At 38.3% G+C, this 17490-nt stretch overlaps 1 protein-coding gene across 1 annotated transcript in view; it reads right to left on the bottom strand.

Moving 5' to 3' along the window:
- Positions 1 to 17490, bottom strand: part of ANO10 (anoctamin 10) — a 72740-nt gene that overhangs the window by 10633 nt on the left and 44617 nt on the right. The window contains exon 11 of the mRNA XM_054384811.1: positions 13308 to 13424. Coding sequence (XP_054240786.1) covers positions 13308 to 13424 — 117 coding nt within the window. The remainder of the gene's footprint in view (positions 1 to 13307; positions 13425 to 17490) is intronic.

Genomic DNA, 17490 nt, shown 5'->3' with positions numbered 1-17490 from the left:
TTTTTCTTTTCAATGCATTTCACGGGACATACAGCCATAAGTAGTAGACATTACACCTATTACAAGAATATAATGCTCTGAAATGATTTCTGGGTTTACTTGCTATCAACAGAACCAAAAAATACTATAGCACCATAGTTTGTTAAATATTCTCTTTGTTTCGAGTCCTGTTTTTCCATTTAATCTTAATTTACTTTACTAAAACTTCAAAATACAATAAAGCTTTACGAAGTATCTGCCTGAACTTAGTTCTTTTCCAAGGCATTTTCCTCCTGGCTTTGCTAATCTGTTTTATATGAGCTGGCATCTTCAAAGCACGCTTTGGTATGCAGAGCTTAACAGTACCATTGAAACTCCCTGACAGCCTGCTTCTCAGAAGCAAAAAGGCATTATCTCACCAAAAACAGTGCTTGCTTTTGCAGATGAGCTACCTATCACTGCATGCCATGTTACTTGTGATTCACATGACTGCACCTCAGAGAGAACCAATGCTGAGAGTATATAAAGGTATTCAGCTGTTTATATAATGGTATGATGCTTTCCATGAACAGAAAGGAATTTGGTTGTAATGAAAATTCCCTCTGAATATTAGAGACTCCAGTCTCATTAACAGGGAGCAGAAAAATATTATTGCTTTGTAACACAGCCTAATACATAACTAAAGATGTATATATGCATGTCTGTAGAAAGCTACAGGACATGCCCCATAACTCTTAAAAGTTCCCAGCAGAATATTCTATTGAGTGGGCAAAAATACATTATGTCAGACTCTTCAATTTAATTCTTATTTCAGAAGAGAAGGTTAATGGAACTCCACTGCTGCCTACTTTCTAAGTTACCTCAGAGTACACTCTAGTACTTTATAACCTTCTATAACCCCACCTGCACGAATGATAAAAAAGGTTACCTAGATCTTGGCAGATTTTTCTTGGAGTTCTTACAGCACAGTTAAGTATACACAAGGCAATAAGAATCTAAACCAACTGAAAAGGATGCTGCTTACTAATGAAAGACTGACATGCTTTTTGACCCTGACTATCATTCTTTGAACAGAAACCCTCTCAAGTTTCCCAAATGTCAAATCTTGCTGCTTTCCATGGAAGCATATGGGACTTCAAATGCAGCAGAAATGCTGTGTTTATGAGAGGAAGAAGAGGCAATGCTTGTATGTTGACTGTTACAGACATGCAGGTTTAAAAAGCCAAACACCACTCGTTCCTCATGAACACATCAGGCCTCATTTGCTCCACTTAATGTGCTCCCTATTATGCCTACATATTGAAAAACCCTCATATTAACGTGGCTAACCTCCTTATATTAATTTTTCTTTGTTTAATCACTTCACAGTTCAGTAATTTCATAGTTCAGCTGTTATTTCAGTGAGATGGTCTGTAACAGACTCGCTGGCAGTCTGAACTACATGTAGGTTCTGCCCGAAGTGGCATTTTCCCCAACCTTGTGCTAGAAACAAATCTGATATAAAGAGAAAATGTGATGGTAACGAAAATATTTGATACATCCATTTCAAGTGCCTTGATGATGTAACATCCTGCTCTTGAGTTTCTCCTGTCACTAAATATTAGCTTTTCCCTCAGGTTTGGTTTTTAGCAGTTTCATATTCTGCACACACAGCAAATGTGCCCCTGCCCATGGAGGGGAGGTTGCACTAGATGATCACCAAGGCCCCTTCCAACCTAAGCCATTCTATGATATCTATGAAACTCAAGTGATCAAAGCACATCCATGCTTCCACATTGTAATAGGCATCTGGACAAGCAAGCAACAAAAATGACCATGCATCTTAAACTGACAGGATATATTACTACAGAATAATCATTAAATAGTTCTTCTTTAAAGTTTGTGCTAGTCACCGAATTTCAGTGGTGGCCAACGATTGTCACTTAAAATCTTCAACTTTCAGAGTGGCAGTATGCTTCTGGAAATTCTACTGAATCAGATGTCTAAAGATCCAGGACCATGAAGGAAGTAACCTTCCAGTTACCAGCCAATTTCAACAAAAGGTACCAATTTGCAGAGGTCTCAAGGACAATAAATGCTTCTTCATTTTATGAAAATTAGCAGCTTGATATGAAGGGAAACCCAAACTAACACCTAATTGTTGAAAACACAATTGCAACTCAGTTCCTACTACTGTCCAGCAAGTAGCTGCCAGTTGTTTAATTAGGACATGCACACAGCTGTATATAGGTTCAGGAAAGACAGAACAAAAATCCTGAGGACATCAAGCTTCATTAGTTCTTCTACTTGTAAGCAGACTGTGTGTAACGTGAGAACATACAAATGGAAAAGATCATTGTACAAGAAATCACCCCAAACTCCTTCATGGTATCTGCCCCTTAGGTATTTTTATTCTCTTCTCTGCTTACAACCTGTGCTTATCTGGAAAGTCTGCTATTTTCACTAATCTCTCAGCACACAGGTACTGGATTTTCTGATTTATTTTTATTTCTTTTATCTAAAAAAAGATGACAAGACTCTATAAGCAAAATACTTTTCCACTTTTTTGTCTCTTTAAATGAAAGTTATTGTTCTGTTTGAGAGAGAAAACAGGTAAAGAAGTTTTGGAACATATTTGAAAAGATTAAAATTAATGCAAGCATATGACAGAAGGAGACTGTCAGCAACAACAACAGTCAGTGACTACAGCTTACTGCTTTGATAAACACGAAAACACTCACAGTTTATAGAAATTTAGCTCTCCAAGGAGCCAGGAGAATAATATCTGCCATGGCAACCAAACAGAGCAGTCTTCTGGCACTTTCTGAATGAGCATTTAGGAGGAGATTAATTCAATACTCTGAATCATGAAAGGGCTCTTGAGATCCATAACTGTCTCCTACAAATTACCCTTATTGTACAACTGGATGTTTAGAACAGATTGCACATTATCTATATTGAACCAGAGCTTTCATAGCAAATTTATAGGAAACAGATTAAGCCCACATGATGTGTCACACTATTTTCACCCACTCCTTTCAGGGTGCTTACAAAAAAAATGGGTATTTTATTAAATGGATTGCTGAGGTTCAGCAGGGTTTCTTTTTAAGCTTATTTATATTTAGAAGCTCTGTAAGCCTTTTTACTATAGAACTTTGCAATTTCTGAAACACATGAAAACATTAAAAGCTACCAAAAAATTCACAGTATAGTATATAAGCAGATAGGAGAAAGATTATCACTTAAGAGAGCATTATAGTCTGTTATGCTGTTTTGAATTCATAGTAATTCAAGCAGTGACATACCTCAATAAATCATTGTGTGTCTTCCTCCTTGTAAGTATCATACCACTTTTCTTTTCCCCTCCATCAACTGCAGCATCTGATGTGCACCAAACAGCTCCATGAAGACAAATGTCTTATTTAAAGCATTTCAGAAGAGTTCTACTTGAGAGAGTCCAATGGAGAGGTACCAGGATGATTAAGGGACTGGAGTACTGCCCTATGAGGAGAGGCTGAGAGCCCTGGGGCTTTTTAGTCTGGAGAAGAGAAGACTGAGAGGGCTGGGTGTGAAGAGGGAGGGCACAGGTTCTTCTCAGTTGCACCCTGTGATAGGACAAAGGGTAATGGACATAAACTACAGCGCAGGAGGTTCCACCTCAACATGAGGAGGAACTTCTTCACTGTGAGGGTCACAGAGCACTGGAACAGGCTGCCCAGAGGCACTGTAGAGTCTCCTTCTCTGGAGACTTTCAAGACCCATCTGGATGCGTTCCTGCATGACCTCTGCTAGATTCTGTGGTCCTGCTCTGGCAGGGGGGTTGGACTCGATCTTTGGAGGTCCCTTCCAACCCCTAACATCCATTACCCCTTGTCCTATCACAGGGTGCAACGGAGAAGAGTCTGTCCGTTCCCTCTTGACACCCAGCCCTCAGATATTTATAAACACTTATTGAATTCCTTCTCAGCCTTCTGTTCTCCAAACCAAAAAGCCCCAGGTCTCTCAGCCTCTCCTCATAGGGTAGTGTTCCAGTCCCTTAATCATCCTGGTATTTCTGCAAAATCCCTACGTTCTTCACCCCAAAACCCACAAAAAGCGTACATTTCAACATTTAGATACTCTAACAGGAAAGTTACACAGGTTTTAATGCCTGTACTTCAGAAAACAACCAAAGCTTTCAAAACAATTGTAAAGATAGCTCCCAGAGAAGCATAACTGCTTTTTAATAAGCCTCCAAAACAAAACAATGTTTTCTGTATAAAGAGAATTAAGTAATTTACAATTTAATGTATTTCCATGGAATTAGAAACTGTAATTTGAGAAATCTGTCTCCAGGGATTTGCAGAAAAATAGCACTTACATTATTCAGTAAATCACTTCTCCACAATACAAAATAATTGTTTTCCAAACCTACTCTTCACAAGCAAGCTGGACAAATCTCCAGAATTTTAATCTGCACATTCATGAAATAAAATTTGTAACCAGAGATCAAAAGAACCATTCACAAATACGAAACCTGACCCAACACCAAATTCTTGTCTCTGTGTCAGCTGAATCGGAGTTTTTACCTCTCCCTCTCTCTTTTAACAATCATAAAATGTCACTGCCCAAAAGCCAATAAAAGTCAGCTAAAATAATCATTCCAGTTTGTCCCTTTGACTTTATCATCATCCTATTTAGCTTACCATTTGTTTGCACGAAACGAACTTCTTCTGACTTTCAGAGTTTTATAATCTCCTCCTCACTCAGTTGCCCCACTGTGATATGGCCACTTCTCACTGCTTTGTCAAGGAAATGCTGACAGTGTTTTCTTGCTAGCATGCTTCTCCTTGTTCTTTCATGTTGTCACATAAGTATGGAAAAGCTCTCCATGAGCATCCATAAAAAGTATGCTGAAAAGTAACTTCTGATGTATAAAGAACATTCCATACACTGATCAGACACTAATGAGTCATGCCTTCCCAGGGGGCTAACAGCTCTTCATTACATCTGTGATTAGATCTGCCAGAATACCCAATTTTTTCCCCCTCCCCACATCCTCCAGAGCCTAACTTTTGCTATCAATCTAATATAGTTTAATGTAACAGAAAGTATTGGATAATCTTAGCTATCGGTATCACAACTTGTCTCCTACAATAGTCACAGTGAGAAACAGTGACATACTTAGAACATACTGTTAGGAAGGGAGTGTGTATTTTGCAGGAGTGAGTTCTTGTCATGACTGAGTAAAGATGTATTGAGAGCTGTACTCCACATGGGGAAAGTTTTGTAGTTCCAGGTGTTCTGAACGAACATAAAACTCACTTATAAGTAAGACGTTCTCTGAAGCCAACCTTCTGTGTCCTTTGGGGACACACCTTCTGTGTCCTTAGGACCAGGCCTGATTGTGGCCTTGAAAATAAGCCAAAGTCACATTTCCAACTGCTAATTTTATACCTTGCATAGGTGCAAAAGTCCTTAAGATCAAACTAGAAACTGTTCTCTGACAGCAGTGTACCTCTTTTTGTTTTGTTTTTCCACTGTCCGTGGTGAACTACATCACTCTTCTGCAGGAAACTGAATTTTATACTTTCTCCCTGTATAAGAGGGCAATTATGATAATGGAGGAAATAAACATAAAAGTGAAAATGGAAAGACCTTTAGGCATAAACAAATAGGTGGACACAAAGAATTTTGGTCCTAGTGTTCTTTAAACTGATCTAAGATATTTATAAAAAAAAATAAACAGGATAAGCAAAACCACCCTTTGCTCAGTTTTTACGCATCGGGGTTTTTTATAGGTATCTATGCTTAGACAAAGTTATTTGTGAAAATGAAGACTATCAGACTATCACTTCAAAAGACATTCCACTCATCCATTTAAGTTGCATTGTTTAAATAAAGCTTAATGAATCACATGAGGGACAATACTCAATGTTTTCTGAAGCTCAAATTCAGCCTTGTGCTAATGAACCCCATTATTCACCCCCAAGTAAATGATGACATATCTAATTTTGTCCCTTGCTTGGACACTCTAAAAGCTTTCATTTTCAAGTAGGATTTACACTACAGACCCAGTTCTTTGCTGGCATTTATCCATGAGGATTATTCGTGCTTAACCCTAAGACGACCTGTCCAAAAATGTTCCATGTACAGTTAATGGAGTGAGGTAGGTACCTTCATAGGTTGCTCATAACTCAAATTTATGTTTCTGTTCTAAATTACCTTCCAGAGGAACCTCTTTTTTTTCCTTCTTTTCTTCAAGGAACAGGGAGACTAGCATATCTAAACCAAATTCTCATAGTATAGCTACATAATATTCAGTGCAGCTATTTTACCTTTAATTTTATTAGCTGTGTCAGCAAGATGCTAATGATATACAAACCTCCAATTAGATGTAGGAGCACAGAGCTCCTTGACTTCTATACCTATCCCACTGGCTTCAGTGATTTTAGGTCTATGGCAAGTATCTGTACATGTGAAGATACTAGGCATTAGGGTTGTCCTTAGTGCAGAGATGTCATCTTTTATTGGTTAGCCGAAGTAGCAAATATCTTGAGAGTATAAAAGTACACAAAGTTTATCCAGCAGTGTGCATCTTCTCAAAGCAATATGAATGTCAAGATCATTGCATTTGTTCAATGATGCTTTTCTTATTTTAATTGAGCCATGTTTGGAAAATAACATTCTCTCACACTGCTTACGGATGGACATTGCTAAGGTAATTCATTCTTAAGTCCACATTTCAGAAAGTGTGGTTTCCACGCAGCTATAAAAGGATCACTGGCTTGACCTTCTTAAATCTACATTCTTTATTTCCAGTTGGTGAAATTAAATCTGATTCTATTCCAGTGTACCAGGGATGAATACATCTAAAAGTTTCTCATGGCTAGCCTAGCCTTTCTAATCAAACTGCAGAACTTCTATCTCAAAAAGACACGTGAAAGTGAGGTGGAAGATAAATCTATTTCCACAAAATATGCAGCATCAGGGCTATAAGCTACACACATACTCGGGGCAGGGCAGGGGGTGGGAAATCACAGATCACAAACAAAGCATACAAAAATACCCCTTAGTGCACACACACACACACACACCCCCCCATCCCCAAAACAGAGTTAAATAAAGTAGTTACAGCACGATTCAGTATCACAATTACTGCTCAAAGTTGTCACTGACAAGCTGGTGGAGTATCACCAAAAAACAGCTCTAAAGAACATGGGTTATGTAGAGACCTATATGTACATGCAGCTGTACACAGCAGTTAGTGTATTAGGAAAATAAGGCTATACTTAAAGAGAAATGATCAAATTCACAGTTAACATACATTGCACCATGATGATAATGGAAGGATTCATTATTTTTTCTACTATAATTACAATGAAATTGCTTGATTTTGGTATCAATGTGAAATTAAAAATCAAATGAGGGAGTATCTTATGTGTGTGCCATATGCAACTGTCACTCCTCCACCTCCTCCCAACATCCAACTTCAGGTTTCAGCATTCAGTTTTGTTTGTAGTAGGCTTCTTTTCCCCAAATGAGAACATTCTGTTCTCATTGAAATGAAGGCCTTCAAGAACTGTGCATTTTGACTGTTACAACCAAACTGTGTGTATAATGAGGGTAAATTAAATGCAATTTAATCTAATTGAGAGGCTGGAAGATTTTGTTCAAAAGTGAATACTTTGATGAGTGAACATAATAATTCAGAATAGACTCTTTTTTTCCTTAGTTCATTCTTTGTGTCTTAATAAAATCCATGTAAACAAACTGCCTAGTGGAGCAAGGCCAGCAGGGGAACTTAAGTGACTTTTTTTTTCAGCTCCTTTCTTTTTCTGGATTAATTCTGTTGCCACTCCATAGTGGCAAATAAATGGGTATTTTCCCAATACTCACTGAACTGCAACAAGGCAAAGAGTACACTTATTAAATCAGGTTCATGAGGGACACTACATGCCAGCTAACATCATCTCTCCTGTGGACATTACAAACAATAGAGTAAAACAAAGAAATGAAAAACTGCTAGGATCAGAAAGGTCTACACACTAAGATGAATAATGACAAAAATTCTCAGAAAGAACAATGAAGAATAAGAAGAAAAGCAGGTATAAAATTTGAGAGAACAGAGCAGAAAGAGGAGAAACATTTTTATACTAAACAGTCCCCACAAACCACAATTATTTAACAGTCAGGGACTCTTTTTGTCAGATAAAGTAACAGTCTGGCTTCAGATTGAGGTACAAAACTGGAACACTGAGCTAACTCATTTATTTGCCCCTTCTTTACCTATAATTCAAATGTTAAAGAAACATTATTTTACTTTAACTGGTTCTTTAAGTTATATTATTGTATGGATTTTGCTAGTGATACATCTAACACCTGTGATCATTGTGGTCTGGCCACCCTGAAGCCCTCACTGGAGAAGAAACAACCAATTTCCCATTTTGTTATCAATGAGGAATCAGTAAGATATAAAACTCTTCTGAGGTAAAGAATTAGAGTGCAGCACAATGAGCATAGGGTATGCATGCTGAAGAACAACCTATTACTTACTACAACACATAAGTAATCATACTCCTTTAAAAAACTGTTCACAAATACCTCACTCCCAGTTACCAGCAGTGAGTTACCATACAGACAGGATGTGTGTGAAATATTCCTCTTAAACAGAAACAGAGACTCCAGGAGAGTTTTAGTCTTCCTAAGATGTGGGAAAACAGAACAGATATTTTGCTCAAAGAAGAGACACAAAACTCAGTTTGCCCTAACAAAGCAAAAAGCAATTGGTTACAAACTAGAGAATGAGATCCCAGCAATTGTGAGGTGACTTTTATGGAACTGAAGTAGAAAACCAGGATGCAGAAACTTCTGCCAAATGTTTCTTTACAGTTAATGGAAAGCTGCCATTGCTCTGTGACCAGCCAACAGGCTGAAGTAGCAGAAAGCTTTTTGCAGGAGGTTAGTGATCAACATTAGACTGCCAAGGGATGGAATTTCCTTCATTTTACTTAGCAAGTCAGTCCACACAATTTTATTATATGTTTCATGGAGAAAAAGATTCTGACCAGCAGCTGAAGAATGACAATAAATTGTATTAATCCTACTGTAACATGCCAGATGCAGCAATGCTGATTGTGAATGCAGATCCCAACTGCAGTTCTGGGAAGCATCATCAGGCAGAAAAGGTAACTATAGCCCTGGACTTGCATATTAGCAGAGTACCAGCACAATCTGCATCAGGCTAATGGAGCCCTAGGCAGATCCTCTTAAGATGTTCAAGACCAGTGTGATTACAGGACACAACATCCAAGACACTAATAAAAAATTGTGTTCAGTTTAGTTAGATGTTTGACAGATACAGAGGCTTCAACCTAACGGCGAATATCCCAAGTCCAAAGCAGAGTGTTTCTGGACAGAGTGGAACTGATACTGCTCCTGGTTTGCTTGGACAGTGAGCTCTATCAGCACTTGGCCTATGGAGCCTGTGGAGAGGGTGTTACCTGTGTTCCAGAACACCTACATGAAAAGAAGTTCCTTGCAAAGACCTCATGCCATCAGCATGAAAGTATTTCTGCCAGCTCACCATCTCTGAGTTTTTGAGAGCAGGCTAAGGGATGAAAGAAAGTACTCCTTCACAAACCTGAATTCAATCTTACCAATAACTTAGGGAGAAAATAATGTCTTGTAGAGCTCTCGTGTTACTTGTTACAGTTACTAAATACAGTGATTTCAACCATTTAACCTGTAATGTAAAATTAAATCTGGCACACTGGCAAGAGGATGGTGCAGCTATCTGACCAAAGCATGAAGAGTTGAGCTCTTACTGCTACCACTAAAATGTTCTGCAGAGTGTAAAAAGGTTAAACACCTTTAGGTCTTGATCTTAAACTGGTGGATTAGAGGCCTCAGCAGATTTCCCCCCACCTTTTTATCTTTTTAGAGAAATACCCACACTTCTGTTTGCAGGGGAACTTTTTTTTTCCTAGTGGAAAGAAATGGTTATTCAGGTGCTATATAAACAACAGGTCCTTCCTGCTGTTAAGAAAGACTGTTTGTTTAGCTTAAAGTTTTAAATAGAACAAATCACTTCAAGATACAATGTTGTGTGCTTTAGTATGCTTAGTATTTCCTAGCATCAGGAGCTGGTTTTGCTGAAGCCTTAGGCCACAAGCTGTAAATTTCTGCTAAAGTTTACCAACCTGTACCTACATAGTCAAAACAAAGTCTCCACAGTGTAAATCAAAAGATAAGGAGGCTTCAAGGCTACAACCATTAATTGCTGCTGTAAAGATAACAGCCTGAAAACAGTGGAGAACTCCAATAAGGAGTCAGAAGGTACCAGATGATCTCAGACCTAAGGGCTCATGACATGTGCATGAAGGGTGTGTGCGTAGGCTGTAAGGGTGTAAAAGTCCAGGGATTTCTTTGTTCAGGGTCCCTCTCCAGTTGCACCCAGGTCAAGCTGACCCTGTTGCTGCACCATTCTAAATATTCATTTTCATCAGCTTCTATGCCTGATACTCTGCTTCGGGAAACCCAGGGTTCTGACTACACTTCTTGAACACCGTCAGACTTAAAAACTCCCCACCAGTGCACAGTACTGAAACATACTCCACAGCAATGCAGGCTTGTGTATGCGACCTGCTCTTTTACAATGATAACTCAGTCAAAATAAAATTCAATTCATTTCTTAAGGGCATAAGATTTTGTTCTTATTACTTTTGAATATACTCATAGGTATATCCCATGCAAACATGTTGCCACTGCTTTGAAAATAATTTTAGATTAAAATAAATTTAGGCAGCACACCATTTTCTGAGTGTGCTGCCTGTGCTCTTGGTCTGGTTTTAGGAGGGCAGTGGTGAGTTTTGGAAAAGCAGCCAGTGCCCTGGAACACAGGGGAGCACTTATGTAACAAGCTAATACACCTTATGTAACTTTCATTTACTGTGACAGCCAGAACATCTCTCAGATATTTGACTAGCTGACAGCTCTTCCTCTCTTAACTCTCTCACTATCCAGCTTTCAAGGGGATATTAAAAACAAAACTAGCAAGCCTCCCTCCCTCCCTGCACCCCTCAAGCTCCCCAGATGACAGGCACTAAGGGCATCATGCTAGCTACTACCAGCAGAAACAGACAAGGTCTCTGCTTTTTGGACATTTTCACATATATTTCCTGCCAGCAAACCTAACTTTAGAAAAATCACATTGTGCATACATTAGAGACACTGTTTCACAGCAGGAGATACCTATGTTTTTAGATATGCTTCTTTTCACTCCTCAATAATCCAGTCTTTATCTGAATAGATGACAAACATTCACTGAGGAGGAAAGGGAAAGAAAGTTTGGTGTTCAGGACTCACCTATTTAATAAAGCTGCAACTTCTGTAAATATTTTGGGGAAAAAACCCAAACCAAACCAAAACATCCAGTTCTTATCAACTACGTTCTTTCTTGGCTGTTGGCAATGCAAAACCCAAGGTATTTTACTCTTCAGAGCATTAGCTCTATTTGTCTTCTAACATAAAGCTTTTTTTAAAACCCCAAACCATACACACACATTTGCTTATAGTCATTTATAACTTGCAGAAAACAGTATTTGTGAAATAAAGTCTAAATTACTAGAAGTCTAGAAGTCTAAATTACTTGAACTTACATATTATGCTCAACAAACATTTTAACTCCTCGCGACATGCTGGGAACATCCTTATTTTGCACAAGTATTACTATATTGACACTGGTAGAATACAGAAGTTAATACAACTACTCAGCCTTCTTAAGTGCCAGCTGTAAGAAAGCAGAACTAGTGCTTTGTTCTTGCTGTTGAAGTTGGACCCTTAATTGTGAGATACCCTCTCTTTAACCTTGTCAACAGAACTACAACACAGAATTTGAACTACAAAAGTAGCATTTAGCAGCAGCATGCCTAGAAACACAGTCAGAGGATACAAGATAATTTGACCTAAAAAAGCTAAGAAGCTTTGGGCATTACAGCTGACTCTCAAATATTTATCTTAGTGCAACAGTTTTGCCCTTAAAGCCACTCAGTATGATTGTTTACTGGAAAAACATTGTGCACACAATACCTGAGTACAAAGACAGTAACTTTTAAATGCATCTACTCCAGGAAAGCAGCCACCTATATTCAGCTGAACTTCTAAAAAACCAGCCTATTGTGACTATAAAGATGCTTTTAAGAAAATAAATGAAGGCATACAGTAGTTACAAAGAAAAGATGTAACTCAGCTGTTAGGCAGAAAGCACAGGCTCCTAACATGTAAAACCAAGCACTGCAGTATAAAGACATCTGAGCTAAAATACTTAGGTGAACTGGTCTCTGCACCTCTCTGCTGGAGTCAGGTTTTTCCTAATATATAAACCAGTTTAGAAATCCTGTTTAGCACAGTACAGTCAACAACTCCTAAGAATGCTATCATTCAAAACCAGATCTGTACAATCACTGTAAATAATCCCACACAATTCCTCATCTCTTGCAATCTCCACCACACTCTCTATGGAATAACTTGTTAAAACAGATATTTTCAGTAGAAAAATCTTGATCTTTTTTAAATTGCTTTGGAATGCTTAAGTATATTGTAAATACCATTTTATTTATGCAATAAGTGACAATATTGTATGAACAGTAGAACAAAGCAACATTACCTTTCCTTCAGCGTTAGCTATCAACACAATTATTTCAAACATGTTCTTCCTGTTTACAATTTCTGTTTATGCTAGATTCAAGATAACTGGGGGGGTTTTGTCACAGTATTTCAGCAAAGAAATAAGTTTTGCAACAACAAACACCTCCAGGAGAAAAAAAAAAGGAAGTTTCATAGAGCTCAATGTCCTTTAAAAGTGACAAAATAAACACACACCACAAGTTGCTACATTATAGGTCAGACCAGGAATTTCAAGCTGTCAGAAAAAAAACAAAAATAAAAAAAAATTCCAGGTGTTGACATGTGTTGTTTTGAAAGGACAGATCAATCTTAAAACTTCCAGCTTGCTGATCCACTTCTTATGCAGTGATGGATTATCAGAAAAATGAAGCAGTATCTGAAATGCTACAGTTTACAACCCAAGGTGTAGAAGTAAACCAATGCTGTTTTCTATGTAATACTCTGTGCTGCACACTGTACTACCAATGACTGTTCCACACTCCTCTCAGCTATGTCAGTTCTGCCACCACAAACTGTGAGGCAGAGCTGAAACAGCTTTAGCTAGTTAATCTTAATCCATTGTAAAAAGGAATTTCAAACCACCAGGATTTACATATTTATCCAAAAATCAGTACCTCCCCAGTTAATTTTTTTTCTTCATAACACCAATTCTTTTCACTGTTCTACATGTCAGTTGCTCTTACCTGTTGTTTGAGAGCCTCTAGAGATTCAAATTCCAATTTTGCTAGTTTCATCTGGATGTCTCTTGGTTTATCCGGAATTACAAATGCCATGATAAACTTTATTGCAAGTAGCAAGTGCTGGGTGGGGTAAAGAAAAAAAAGGGAAAAAGAAAAATATTGTTTTATGGAGTTGGAAGCACAGAGAGAACAGCATAATACTATTTCCAAATTCTAGTAATAGAGGTATACTTTTTTCTTCTTATGACCTGTACAACACAGGTAGCATACTACAACCACACGAAGCCTCTGCTACCCCATATTTTTCTACTTATAGCAATTCATTATTTGAATATAAACACATAGTTTGGCTTATTTTCTTAATAAGCCTATTTTCATTCTGTACTCTAAATTTCTAATTCAGTTTTGTACTTGTGATTCCATAAAAAAGGAATAGCTCTGAAAACGTATTATTGGTGCCTAAAAATTGAATTATGGCACCCAGCATACGTAGTTTCACAGTGAAATTTTTACATATATATGCACACAAAGAAACACAATTATAATTAGAAGCAATTACAACAACCTACATACATGCATTCACACATGTATATGTCATGATGCCAATGAAACAAGCACATTGCAAAATACATGAACATAAACACAGAGAATTTCTGCATTAGAGCAGCTGTTGAAACCTAAAAGAACTTCTGAGAAAGCATCTGAGAAACAAAATATGAGCAGAATAATTCCAGAAAATGGAGAAGCATTCCATATGTAAAATGCCAAATTAGTCATAATTTATCCCAGAATATTTTAATCTTAATATTACTTAAGATCACAGTATATCAGAGGCTGGAAGGGACCTCCAGAGATCAGCAGGTCCAACCCCCCTGCCAGAGCAGAATCACTTAAGGTAGTCCACACAGGAACTCATCCAGGTGGGTTTTGAAAGTCTCCAGAGAAGGAGACTCCACAACCCCCCTGGGCAGCCTGTTCCAGTGCTCTGTCACCCTCACTGTCAAGAAGTTTCTCCTCGTGTTGAGGTGAACTCTTCTATTCAAGTTTGAACCCATTGTTCCTTGTCTTATCACTGTGAACCACCAAAAAGAGCCTGGCCCCCTCCACTTGACACCCACCCCTCAGATACTTCTAGACCTTGATCAGATCCCCTCTCAATCTTCTCTTCTCCAGACTAAACAGCCCCAGGGCTCTCAGTCTCTCTTCACAGGGGAGATGCTCAAGTCCCCTAAGCATCCTCGTGGCTCTCTGTTGGATTTTCTCTAGCAGTTCTCTGTCTCTCCCTTTCCCCTCATCTCACTAAAAACAAGTGCCAAACTGTCAAGATGGTTGTTTTGTTTCTTCCTTTATGTCAACACTAAATATATCCTAAAAATCTAAACAATAATCATCAAATCTTCTTTTATTAATGGCTGAGTATGTTGCATGTTTGCAAGCAGGAACTTGTTCCTAGCTGAGAAAACACTGACCAGTACAAGGCAACACTTAAATACACATGCTTAACTTTAAGAACATGCCTAGTTCCACAGACACAATGATACTTACAGACTTGTTTAAATTTAGAATGCATGTCCAAGATAACTATCAAATTTCTGTTTCGTAAAGTGCTCCTTTCTGAAATGCATTTTGCTGAACTATATGAATAACAGATCAAAAAAAACCCACTGACATTCTGGAACCGGGTGGGCAAGAGGCTAGCAAACACACTGCTGACTTTACAGGAGTGGAGGTGAAACTCTAAATAAGCCAATTCCAGTAAGAGTTAAAGGAGGAAATCAGATAATAGTAACGAGTAACAAGAAAGAATTATACACCAAATTATTTTTTTAATGTGTTACAGAAAAAAATAGTAAGTCTAGGAAACAAACTGTTCAAGGAATAATACTTTAAAGAAGTAAAAGGAAAGAGGAAAATGAATGCAATGCTAATACAGCATTAGTGAAAACCTGAACACAGATTGAGAGGCTAATGAAGTAATTAGCGTGTCCACTGTGTAATGCAACAGGTAATACTGCATTATTAAAAACATAATTAGGTCAACAGTAAAAAACAAAACATTCTCCCATTCATGCAAAGTTTTTTCCCACTCAACTTAGCATCTGCTACTAAGGAATTCTTCCTGCCAAAGAGCGGGAAAAAAAAAAAAAATCAAGGCAGCTATAGCAAAGAATATTTGCTTAGAATTGGAGGAATCTTTTAAACAGAAAAAGATAAATGTTGAAGACAGTAATAAAAACAAGGAAAACAATACTCTTATGCAGAACACAGTCCTAAGGAATCACAGGTTGAAGAGGGGAATAAAAAATTTTTTTTTAATTATTATTATGGATTTTTGTGGGAGAGAGAGGGATTGGTTTGTTTGGGGTTTTTTTTGTTGGTTTGTGGATTTTGTTTTGTTTTTCTTTGGGGGGCTTGGGGTGGGGGTTTTTTGAGGGTTTGTGGGGTTGTTTTTTGTGGCTTTTTGTGTTGGGGTTTTTTTGTTCTTGTTAAATCAGGTTACAAACCCAACCACTATTTCTAGCTGCAACCATTAAAAAGTGGTGTTGCTTCCAAGAACTTGCCCTTCATGATTAAAAGAGGACTATTTCACTTCAAGTAAAACCCAGGACAATATTCCCACAAGCTGTGAGCTCTCCAATGCCAACAGCAAAGTCCTCTCCTATTGTGCAATCTGCCAAGCAGGCACAGAGAGAAACAGCAATGAGTCTCTCCCCCCTTGATAAATGCAGTGCCATCAAACTCTGCAGTCTTGTGCCAGGTGCTTCGAGAGCCAGAACAACTCTTTTGTTCTGCAAAGCCAGCAACAAGAGTAGAAGCAGCAGCTGTGTTTTACAGCAGTGGGTCCCCAAACTCATCTCTTCTAAAACAAATTATACAAATCAGGGTTAAATTAATGGAATTTTGAACACCTAATTTGATTACTATAGTGGTCTTACAGCAGCGATTCCTGTCAAAGTCTACTCCACTTGGGGGGGAGGAGGGAAGGAGAAAAAAAAGAACATTAGCAGTTGCTGTGTTGCTGATTAGATGATAAAGTGCATGCCAGCTGTCAGCTTGGAGAGACTTGACTAAAATGTTGTATCAAAAGCTTATTTTAGAATATTTATGACAACTTTCAATTAGAATTAGAAACCTGGATATAGTCCAGCCTGGAACCAGTACACACTACGAAGCAAGACAGTCACTGTTTACTAAGTCTACGTTGGTTAGGAACCCTACACACTGGCCAGGACCTCAGCACCTGGGTAGAGCACATGGCTTTGAACTTCTGTTCTCTACTTGTATGTGCAAAACACCTTTGCAAATGTAAAGGAAAAGAGCACTGCAAGATCATGTTGTTGTCAGAGCAGAAGGCAGGGGGACTATTAATAGCAGAATGCTGAGATCCAGAGTCTAAACTAAGCTATGGTCAAGCGTTAAGAACCGACCAAGGGAGCAACGCAAGCAAAAGAAGAATTTCTGTAGAAAGCTCAGGAAGTTCAACTAAATTAATTTAAATTATCTCCAATAGACAACAATAAATATATGAGCAAATACTACTGTAATGTACATAGAAAGAAAGCACACCACCACCTTCTTTACCACTTTTAGACAGATCTGACTTCATTACAGTCTTGGTAATAGAGCAGAATCATCACAGCTGAGGGACTTTAAAAAGGGTCTTTCTTCTGTTACTCCAACAAAGGCTGCTTTTAGAACCTCATATCCCATATATTATCATGGTACTTTTCTAAAATAGGATTGGAATCTGCCTTAGTGAAAACCTCTGGTATTTCTTTCAAAATTTCATTTTATCCACAGATGTCTAAAATCCTTGGGGCAGCAGGGAGCCATTAAACAAGAAAGGTTATTTTTGTTAGTCCTATTTCAAACCCTATTCACATTTCCAGTTCCAGCTTTGGACTCTGTTTTCTCTTCCCACAGGCAGATGCATGCACATGCTTGCAGTCCAGATGCCTGCCACAGTCCACATGCTCCATCCATCTCATTTATCCCCAAACCAGCACAACCCATCCCTCCCTTATTTCAGCCAGAAGGAGCTTTCTCCTCCCTGTCAAAAACTCCAGGAAACCAATAGAACCAAAACATAGCCTTCCTGCCTCAGATTCAATGCCTCTTGCCACAATGAAGTCTGTCTCAACTGGAATGTGCTCAGTACAGGTGAAATGTTCATGAACTTTTATCT

The sequence above is a fragment of the Indicator indicator genome, chromosome 11, assembly GCF_027791375.1.
Source record: "Indicator indicator isolate 239-I01 chromosome 11, UM_Iind_1.1, whole genome shotgun sequence".
Lineage (NCBI taxonomy): Eukaryota > Metazoa > Chordata > Aves > Piciformes > Indicatoridae > Indicator > Indicator indicator.
The sequence above is the reverse complement of the archived record's forward strand: the minus strand, read 5'-3'. Positions and strand labels throughout refer to the sequence as shown.